This window comes from Drosophila subpulchrella, chromosome 2L, assembly GCF_014743375.2.
Source record: "Drosophila subpulchrella strain 33 F10 #4 breed RU33 chromosome 2L, RU_Dsub_v1.1 Primary Assembly, whole genome shotgun sequence".
Taxonomy (NCBI): domain Eukaryota; kingdom Metazoa; phylum Arthropoda; class Insecta; order Diptera; family Drosophilidae; genus Drosophila; species Drosophila subpulchrella.
Window position 1 is genome coordinate 3217973 of NC_050610.1, and position 11487 is coordinate 3229459.

Genomic DNA, 11487 nt, shown 5'->3' on the forward strand with positions numbered 1-11487 from the left:
AAAAAATATCATACTTGATTAAATTAAAAACTTTATCAAACTGGCTTTATTTAAGCAGGCCATTTTCAGGTGCATTATCTACCGCTAAGCGGCATTTAAACGCAGCCAATGCAATTTTCATAAAGCTTCCGCTAATGGCCCCATTAGTGGTAATTAAAATAGAGCGAGTAAGCAAATGAGTGGGCCAATGGTCCCACGGGCTCACTCATTATCGCAGCGACATGGCCAGTGTGAAGAAGGAGTAGGCCAATCGCACGGTGGCGAAAAAAGCATTCATTCCGATGCCAATCATTCCACCCGCCTTGATCTGCACCTCCGTCAGGGTTAGTTGCATGAATATCAGCATGGTGCGGCAATATCCCCGATCCATTCCCATCCAGTTGCTCGAATATATCGCGTAGGTCAATCTGCTCATCTCTACAGATATCAGAGTACCGTAATAGCAGCACGGAAATAACTCCAGTACCATGGATAGGAAATACACACCGTAGTAAGTTACGGCAAAGTTATTTTCCGCGAAAAACAAAATGTTGACAAGCGTTATGGAAATGTTGACGCCACTTGAGATAAACTGACCAAGTTGCGATATATTCATGGTGCTGCGCAGTAAGTCCACGATTCTAGAAAGTGAAAAAGTTCGGTGAGATTCTTTTTTAAAAAATTTGTTACTGTTTTTGTAACTGTTATGATAAATTTGCGAAAAGTAAAATTTAGTTTATTCAATGGTATTAAAAGCTTGAATTATTTTAAAATATACTTTCTGAAATTTTGATTTAAAATAAAAAAACATATTACTTCATGATTTTTCTGTGGTCCTCAATGCTTTCGATTAATTGCTTTCTGATTACAGCATTTGTTTCCTTTCGATCTTGTCCTATTCTACTCAAACGCATTGCCAATAGTCGTACATGTCCAGCTACCACACAAAATGTCATCGGTGGATAGGAATCATTGGCCAGGTTCTGAATAATTGCCAAAGTCACTCCGGCTATTTGGTAGGACACACTTAGCCAAAACCGCAGTTCTGAGGCCTGCACATCGTATGGAAACCATGCCGGATATAATAACTTATGTCCACCGCCGAAAAGAACCGACGCTATGGCCGAAACATTCGACAATCCATAGGCCACGAGGAAACTTTTCCAAATCAAATTCGCCTCACGTTTTGTATTTTGACTAAAAAACTGGCGTTCCTCAGGACTCAAGGCACGCTGATCCAGCTCCTTAAACAAGACTTCCATTGTTTTAATCTCTTCCAGCTTCAGGCGGAAACAAACAAACTTAAAGCTTGCGAAGAAACAGGCAGCTGTGATTGGTAGACCTTTGCAGACATCACCGAGGGTTCTTTCCATAAATAGGCCGAGAATTAAATGAATTGGATACCAGAAAGTGACGAAAACTGTGATCAAAATATCCAGCAAGCGGTTTAGGACGGATCGGCTTTCCAAGCCCAAAAGACGCCAATATAACCAATAGGCTCGGTAGATATGTTCACTTCTGATAACTGGCGACTTTAAATCCATGTTCGAAACAATTGTGTAGGTCCTGCGGCACTTCCTCTTTTATACTTGGACTTCGAATTAATTTCAGTCCACCTATGTAACGCCCACCAATTTAGTGTCCCTGTGGTAAACCTATAATTTTGGTTAACAATTCACACCTTTCCTTAGGCAACAAACGTCTTGGTACTTTTTTTTTATCAGAAATCCTTTACCTAGACAGTTTTTAAATTATTGAGCCGATTATTCTTGAGGGCGGCAGTGTAAATAAATATTTATGGGTTGAGAAATAAAATTTTATTGATTAACGTTTGGTGTTTGGGTGTAATATTTAAAATTAGATAAATGACACGTAAATGTGATAAGGTCTACAAGAAATCTATTGTGGTTAAATGTTTATTTGTTTTGAGAACGGCTTTTAAATGTATTCCTGTACTCTTAGAATCGAAACGACATGGCTAAGGTGAAAAAGGAATAGGCCATACGGCAAGTGGCATAAAATGCACTCATGTCGATGCCAACAATACCGCCAGCTTTAATATTCACCGAAACAATCATAAACTGCATTAGAATTATTAAGTTTCGTTTGTATTCCTTATCAGTCTTAATCCAGTTGCTTGAGAAAATGGCGTATGGCAATTTGTCGAACTCCATCGTCATCAGCGTTCCGAAGTAACAGCTTGGAAATAACTCTATAAACATGGCCGCAAAGAACACAGAATAGTAAATCATCGAAAACTTGTTTTCCGCAAAGAAAAGGATGTTGACCAGCGTTATTGCAATGTTGATTCCACTCGAAAGGAACTGACCCAGTTGGGTAAGATACAAAATTCTGCGGAGCAAGGAAACTATTCTGAAAAACAAATTTTAGTTTATTAAATTGCAAATATTTTACAATAATAAAATAAAAACAAGCGAGAACGTTATAGTCGAGTGCCTCGACTATAAGATAACTATTACTCAGCTAACCAACTTCGAAATAAATGTAGTTTCTACATTTCATCTACCTTACATCTTACACACTTCTTTTTTATCTACTGGCTATTACGTCATTGACAATGTTCTTGCTAGACAAGGGCCTAAAATCATTACTTATTAACTAAATCGGATGCAAATCGGATGAACAATTTTCGGCGTGCTGGTTGGTATTGACAAGCGAAATAAAATAAAATGTATCTTATTTGGCGCCACAGTTTTGTGCGGTGTGTGGGCGTTGGATGCGCCAAACTCTCTAGAACAACATGCTTAATCCTATTTTTTTTAGCTTTTTATAGTTTCCGAGATAACTGCGTTCATACGGACGATTTCTTGAGGTCTGTAGGCGGTTTGTGGGATTCAGAGTGCACGTGGAATCATTTTTTTTAAGTATTACAACTGTAGGAAGCTGTTGTCGGAATCGGTTCCTTCTATATATATATCTAGTACACCGTTTTACTGTACGGGTACTGTACGAGTAACGGGTAAAAAATTAAAAGGTGTACAGTGTGGCAAAAATAATTAGATGTTACAGAACTTTTTTAAAGAGTTCTTTCTTACTGCATTAGCTTCCTGTGATCCTTTATTGCTTCGATGAGTTGTGTTTTATTTTCAGCCATTGACGTCTTCTCATCCTGCCCAATTCGACTTAATCGCATTGCCAAAAGTCTCACATGTCCAGTGACCACACAAAATGTTATTGGGGGATATGAATCGTTGGCAAGGTTTTCCAGAATCAACATACTGGACCCAATAGCCTGATAAGTGAAGCTAATCCAAAAGACTAATGCGGTGGCTTGAACATCATAAGGAAACCAACCCGCGTACATTAAATTACGGCCACTACTAAATAAACCAGCAGCGATGGCAGTGATTACCGCAGATGTCGCAGCCAATAGATAGCCCTTCGAGAGTGTTTGGGTCACACTTCGTGGACTTTGATTAAAGTATTGGCGTTCTTCATCACTATCAGCTCGCTTATCCAAATCCTGAAGGTGTTCTTCGATGACCTTAATTTCCGAAAGTTTCCAACGAAAGCAGATAAATTTAAAGCTGCAGAAGATACACTCTGTTGTGAAATGCAAACTCCTGAAGACTTGTACGACAGGCTTATTATACAGGCCAAGGATTAAATGCACGGGGTACCAAGTGGTGATGAAAAAGGTGATCACAAAGTCCAGTAACCATCGGAACGGATAATCGCCCTCGACGCCCAAAAGTCGCCAATAAAGCCAATATGTTTTATAGAGATTTTTACTTTTGACCTCCTTACAGGTTGACTTCATGTTTAGAACACTTAGTCAAGCGATGCGGCACCCATTGCTTTTATAGAGTTTATCTTTCGAATGATACATTCATGTGAAAAATGATAAGAACACCTGCAAGTTACTAAACAAAAAAAAAGTTACTTGGGGAGAAAATAGACATGGTATAGCATTAGTTCAACAGGTAAAAAAAATAACGACTCTTTCACATAAAATATTGTAGTCTTTCCAATTACATAAGGGTTTTAAAATAATTTCTTGATACGAAAGTAATACAAGTCAGCTTAATAATTTTAACTTGCTTTCAACGGAATTGGAAAATGACTGCATTGCAATTTCCAACCTACGATTTACATAAAAGGATTCCAAAATAATGAACTTTCGTTCCGTAAAATGATTCAAACAGGAAAAAAGAATTTCACCGTAGTAATATTTAAAGTAGTCATTTTATAGGCATTTTACTGAAACGTTACAAGGTGCTCTTATTATTTTTCGCATGACTGTAGCTTTCTTGGGTAGGCGTAATTGTTGTCCTCGTAATTATATTTAATTGCTTCAATTATCACTTAATATTCAAGTGTGAACTTTGTGTGGCGGGACAATAAAAAGCTTTACATATTTCTTTAAATAAGTAATACATTGCCATTTTGATGTTTATATAAAAGGGGCTGTCCATCTATTACGTAATCACATAGGTGTGGGATTAAACTAATTGATACTCCTGTGAAAAAAAGTAATTTGTATTCGAGAAATTACATGGAGTTATGCAAAGCGAGATGGCAGGGTCATAATCTCTTGGTGAATGTCCCGATTTAAACGCTGTAGATAGTTATAAAGATATATTTTAAAAATGATTTTTAATGACAGATTTTACCGTTCCGGGCGTAAAAACCATTTTGTAGATCAATCGATAACTGTTCACGAAACATAGAATTGTAACATTTTTATTCCAGCACCAAAACTGTACAGCCCATCACACCACATTTTCATTATTATATCGCACACTCCTCTGGTGCACTTCGTCACTACGTAGACTGCCGTCCACGGTGATAGGGACGAAAACGCTTTTTACTACCTGTTATATACTTTTCCCCGAATACAATGTACACTTTTACTCAACGAATAACAAGAATAAATATGCCATATCTCGTTTGAGAGTATTTATTTCAATTATTTAATCAATTTATAAAAGAATATTCATAATTTTGTATCTTAATTTTAAATATTAATCGAAATGACATTGCTAGGGTTATCCTGATTGTTGCAATGAAAGCGATCAAGCTGATGCCTCTAGTTCCACCAGCCTTAACTTCCACCTTTATTTTCATAGTCTCCGTGAATACCACCGTGTCGCAAATATAATCTGATCCATTCCAATCTAGTTTCTGGAGAAAATTTCATTTGGGAGGCCATCCTTCTTGGGGCAGTTTTAAAATATAAATTTGTAAACTAGTGTAATCACTCCTTACAAACGGCGAGGCCAATTCCATTTTTTAAACAGTTAAGAATGACATGGGGCGGTTTTGTTTTCATAGCAAGTTTCGATTCAATTAATATGTAACGTTAATTACGCTGTTTGGCGTACCCATAATTATAATTAATTGGTGCAAAGTATTTAACACCTGTTCTTTGTAACAAAATACCTAAAGGGTTTTTAATATAAGTAAACATAAAACGAAGGCGCTTGACCTTTGAGTATAAATCTCTATCGATTTTGAATAAAACATACTCTTGTTTTTGCTGAGGCAACGCGTACTAAATGGGCAATAAAAAATGCATATAAAAAGTGGAGAAAAAGTTGCCTTTTAATCTCTGTTGCAACTGCACGGACTAAGTTGCCTTAGTTTGACATTAAAATTCTGTATCTGCATCTGCTGGAAAATAGTTGAAGAACAAGGGGGACAAATTTCTTCTTCGTACTGGAAAAGTTCCACCTTTTGTCCATTTTTATGTTTTATTATCGCAATCGATGGCTTCTGTAAAAGTGTCAACCGAAACAGTTAGTAAAAACGTATGTTAGCTTACACAGTCCTTACAGACGATAAAAACGGCATCAAGCTAATTTTTAGACACATGGTTTTCCTGGTATTCTACTACCACTCTTAAAGAATTTTAAGCTTTTTGTTAATTTTTGTCCATCAATCCAGGGCTAATGACAAGAAACGTTCATTTTGTACGTTTTGCATTCGTAATGCCAAAATGAACAGCCATGATAATTGGGTGTAAGCGACGACCACAAAAAAGTCACAAAATCCTTGCGGAAGTAGGATTGATATATATTTTATTTTGAGCTTAGGGGGGCATACTTTGGTAAAAATATTACATACTTAAAAAACAAATATGTCTAATTAAGAGGAAGCTGCAATTTTTTTGGACAACTTTTTGTTTTTGTTTTTGGTATGACTAAAAAGGGATTTTTATATAATTTTATTATTTTTTATTAATACATTACGTAAGTTAAATTACATTATTTTTAAAATGTTAGTCAAAATGTTACATACTTCCAACAATAAACAATATGCTCGCTTTGACTGTAGGGTATAATTAAGAGGCAGCTGCAACTTTTTTTGCCAACTTTTTGTGCTTTTTGTTTGTGGTCTGACCCCTCCAATGGAAAGAAAAGTTACAAAAGTTATTTGATTTCGAATTTTTTGAAAAGTTTCTCTTCTCTATATGATTTTTTGGCTTCGACTGCCCTCTGAGTAAGTGTGTTTCTGTGCGACTAAATTAATGAAAATCACAACTGTGTGCAAAATGTAATTTAATCTTATTTTTCCCCCAGTTGGGCTCGCGGGCAACTGGCGCGTGGCCTGCGATAAACTTCCAGAAAAGTGTGAGTGGCAGTGAGTCGGTGGAAGTATTCTGGCTTTATCAGGCGAAACTGACAGTTTTCAAATTTATCAAGAAGCCGAAGGCTTTGAGAAAGGGCGGAGACCCATCTGTGCAGGGTGTTCAATTTGTGATGGGCAAGGTCACACGGTCTTGACTTTGTCGTACTGTTTGTTCTGTAATTTATTAGATTTTACTTTGCTGCTTAGCATCAAACGCTAAGATTTTATTACCCTTTGGCAACTACAAGGTAAACAACAAAGAATCCGAGTAAACATCTAAATATTCATTCAGAAATTGACGCAGATAGTCAATTTAAATGTTTAAAGCCCATAAAACTCAGCGCTTTTATCGCTGGATAAGCACACAGTAATGTGGTTGGCCCGCTCCTCTGCATATCCGCAAAAAAATCAAGGCTGTTAACTGCGAATCCGTTCTCCCAAAAATGTGGAAAATATCAAAGCAATAAAACGCAGAACATAACCAGAATTTTGTCATGTCTTCGCTGTGCACAACCACAAAAAGAAATGCCGAGGAAGCAAAGGTCAGCAGTGACAGCCAACTAAAGACCCCAGATATTTTTCACTTTCCTTAAAAATGCTAAAATAATTCTTTGCTTTTCTTATTTTTATTCCTTTGTAACGGATCCCAATGCGAAAGTTAAGTGTGTAAGCGTAATATTTCTCTAGATAAACACTTTATAATTTAAATACAATTCCCACAGTCCGGGATATGATATCTCCCATGGCATTGACCACATTCAGTCTCTGTTTACACTGGACTCGAAGGCATTGTGTCAAGTATTTATTGCTTTATCGCTGTTCGTTATGTTGCGTTCAACTAATTTCAAACGATTTTTCACAGCGGAAATATTTACCAGAACTGCGCCAAAACTTGTGTGTGTTTCTTTCGCTATATGGTTTTATATATTTTTTGCGTTTCATTTTGCTGACCACTAAGATGTCGGGGTTAAGGGGGCTCCAAAATCGAGAGTGGGTTGTCGACAGCATGGAACTTGCATGAACCGCCAGCTGCGTTCAACGTTTGTTTACTTAGTCTACTAGGGGTCTATGGATGGACTCGGGTCTGCACAGTGTGCTTTTCTCAGGGGCGCGACCCAGAGGGGCCTCAGCTATTTGCTCAGTCAACAGTCAAGTCATGCGTGATTGTGTACATTTCCTCAAAAAGAAAGGGATAATGGACAAGGAAAGACTTTCAAAAGTTACTTTTTAAACTTAAACCCAAGTTTTTTGTTCGGCACTAACTTAGATAATATTTTTAGTCCTAGAGAGATTTAAATTACTTAAACAAACTTTAAACTTTTTTTTTGCTTTCAGGGCATTTCTATTGGAGCAAACTAGCAGATGGTAGCAGGACTTCTGACCTAGAATCTGTATGCTTAATCCGGACTTTCTAGCCTTAATAGTTTCCGGACGGACATGGCTGGATCTACTTGGTGTCGGAAATAAAATTGCTTAAGAAAAATTAAAGAGGAATCTAATTCTTTTAAGGTTTTTTCCACGACTTATGTTATAAAGAAATATTATAAATAAGTCTTCATGGGATAATCTGTTTTTAAAATGATGTTATAAAGTAAACAAAGAAGTGTTCATTTTAACTTAATACCACTTTAATGATTTTTTAAAAACCAGGTAATAACAATTTGTATTTATTAAGGAGATCCCCTTTTTGTGCGCCCCTGTCTTCTGAATGCTTAGTCGCTCAGTATGTGAGTGTCTGTACTTGCGGCCACTGCTAATCGTCTAATTTTATCATGTGGTTTTCCCCATTTAAGTGCCGCCAAGTGTTGAACGATTTGTGTAGTTTTCCCTAACCTGAGCCCCGCTTTTCCCGCTTCTTGTGGCAGTGGTTTCCATTCTTTTTTTTTTAGTGGCTATTCGTGGAATTTTCGGTATGGCTCTGCTCGGTTGCTTGCGTTCTTTGCTTATCATTAAACTAAGTGCCTGCACATTTGACCTTGACACGCCCGCTCATTAGCAGGTGAATGTGAATGACACGCCCAGTTGCACCTGAAAGCCTTCTGTCGTCTGCCAAAGAGATGCTAATTAATTGGACCCGTTCGCCGGGGGAAAAGGGAGATTAACAAGACACAGCGGTCACGCGCATTCCATATTTGTTGTGTTCTCATATTGCGCATACGCCTGGGTGGCAGGCAACACACGACGGCAATCAATCAAATGCCTAAATTACGCAGCCGGCTCCTAATCTGGCCGAATTCGGTCTGGCTTAGTCGCATCCATGGGGCTGCGAACACTGTTTCCGGCTACAATTTTGCATAGGACGCGTTTCGCTTGCCAAACAAAAGTTTTGCATAGTCAGCTTATGTTTGGCAATGGAACAACAATGTTTGAGTCCAAGGATGACTTCGCAAAGTTTGCCAACCCACGAAGTAACAGTATGAACTTTGGCCAACGCGCAGATTTTACGCCCTTAATTTAAACATTTGAAATGTAGATAGGTTGCAATATTGGTTTAGAAAACAATGTACCTATTTAGGGTTATTAAGGGTTTTTTACTCACATTAAGCTTACAATTTATTTTGAAGAACCTTTGAAAAAGATATTTCGGGAAATAACAAAAATTTAACTCTTATTGAGTCTGAAAACAGTTTTTAAATCAAATTAGCATTTTTAATGAAATTAGAATAATTTTAAATTTTTCTTTTGACAATGAAATAATATATTTGATCAAATTTCAATTTATCACGCATAATGGCTTACATCGCTCTTTACCTTCTTTTTTTTTTCTAAATCCTACTCTGTTATTGATTGCCACACCTGGATTATGGCTTATTCAACACGTCTCGATCAGCTGTTGCCTGGGAACATAAGTGCATTTCAATTTCGCCCTGTCAAATTATGAGCTCCCTGGGTGCCATCTCCTTCCAGCTTCCTCTATCTCTCTCTAGCTCGTCTCGGCGGTTTAAGCGGCTTTGCGGACCAGTTTCATTTCCTTTTAGCCAGCAGCGCAGTTATTACACGCCCACAAATGCTGACATTTCAATTGTTCCGTTGGGCTTAGCTGTGCTGTCAGTGCCAAATATTGTTTGGGTCAAGTATTGCGTTTTGGCCATTAGTTGGCAGTCCATTCACTGGGGTGGCAGAGGGGAAGGACCTCGAACTGTACCCTTAATTCCTGCTCCTTCGCCTCCGATATATCCGTGACGACATAGTCGTCATCGCACCCGTAGCTCAGCCTATAAAATATGAACCAATTGACGTGAAATTGATTGTTCTTCTCCAAGCTGTGCTTCACTCTGTTTTCCCTCTCCCTCTTTCTCCGTGTTGGCATCTCTTTCTTCTGCCTCCCCCAGTATCTTGGGGTTTTCCGTTCTCGCTTTATTAACTACAACCACCATAAACTGCAGGCGATGCCAACTTCTTCACTACCATTCTGCTCTCACACCTTCATTTCACAGCCAGTGCACTGCAAGAAAAATGTTGCTTGATACACTGCAGAAAACAATTTATTTTGTAACTTAAAAATAATTTATTCTTTAAAAATGGCAATCTTCATAAGATTAATTATTTAAATTTATTAAACTTTGTTAAGCTGTAGTATCTTTCTGGGCAAGGACTTTTTTTTAATATATATAGTCAGTGGGTACAAAGTCAAGAAAGTGTGATAAGGCCCTAAGGCCATTAGCAATTTAAAGTGACATGCTTACTTGCCTGATCTTAATTTGTTTGGCTATTTTTTATTGCTTTTGCATACCTTATATTAAATATGTAAGATCTGCCACCATTTTTTTTCCATTTCTAATATTACGTTAGTCCGGCCATCCAAATATTTTTTGAAACATTTAAAAAACATAAAAACACATTTTGTGTTGTCTTATAATTTATTTCACAGCTTTTTAGTTTTTATAGGTAAGAAACATTTTCTGACATAAAATGTGGTGTAAAAATAATTGCTTAAATAATTGCTTAGAACATTAAGCCTTTACACGTCCGTAAAAAAAGTCATTAAAGTAGTACCCATAAATGAACAGGTGTAAATTAGCGATAAAAGGAAAGTAATCTTTGTGATTTAAATTAAATTTTTATTTTCATTTTAATGATTAAAAATGGTCCAAATGGTCCATTGATTTTTAAATTTTCCATATCTCAAAAATAAGTACTTATTTCTCTGAGTTTGGTTTCATCCTTTCCTTTCTTCCTGCCCCTCCTACCGCATCCCCGCGCTCGCTTATCGCTCATTTTACACGCTGCCAGCTATGCGAGGCGTTGCCGCAAAATTCCTTACAGTTGGCATATTTTACGTGCCAGGCCAAGGGCTCAGAGTACGCCGGAGAATGGGCCGTGGCAAGGATTAGGAGTCGCCCGGATCCGGGATCCACGCCCGACCTTCACAGCTCTCCCAGTTCAATCGAAGTATTCGAATGGGATTTTGCGGCGTGCTCTTAATTAATGTGGTGACTTGCGGTCAGACAAAAGGTCCAGAGCATCATCAATAAATGGCATTGGGCACCAGAAGTTCAATCATTCATCGAAAACAAGCAGATAAGGGGTGGGCAATGAATGCAGGTGTAAATTATGGAGTAAGTTTGGAATTTCGACAATTAGTGAGCGATTCCTTGGATTTGTGCAAGACAATTATTTATCAGGCGAATAGTTTTAATTGAAGTGGAAACTAATTTTATCTTACATTAAATTAGTTTAAATAATATTAAAAGTAAGAAGATAATAACAGCTATTAAAGTTAACAAAGTACCAGTACATTTTTGGGCAAGATTTTAACAAAATTTTAAAATTATTTAATATTTAAGTGAGCAATGTTAATATGTATCAATAACAGTTACTGAAGCTTCATTATTATATCAAGGATACAAAAACTATTAATTGAAAGTATTTTAACCACGATATATATGGTAATAAGCTTATTCACACTAGGTTAAA

At 37.2% G+C, this 11487-nt stretch overlaps 2 protein-coding genes across 2 annotated transcripts; both read right to left on the reverse strand.

Moving 5' to 3' along the window:
- Positions 1-208: 208 nt before the first annotated feature.
- Positions 209-1523, reverse strand: LOC119547226 (odorant receptor 33b). Its single transcript, XM_037853987.1, has 2 exons — positions 796-1523; positions 209-620 (listed from the first exon to the last, which is right to left on the reverse strand). Exons 1-2 carry the CDS (start codon positions 1521-1523, stop codon positions 209-211), a joined length of 1140 nt encoding a protein of 379 aa, XP_037709915.1.
- A 414-nt stretch (positions 1524-1937) lies between these two features.
- LOC119546122 (odorant receptor 33a) lies at positions 1938-10788 on the reverse strand. The gene is given in 5 exon segments (XM_037852215.1): positions 1938-2352; positions 3036-3754; positions 9716-9785; positions 10468-10609; positions 10761-10788. Coding segments are annotated over 5 exon segments (1374 nt in total).
- Between the last annotated feature and the right edge of the window lie 699 nt (positions 10789-11487).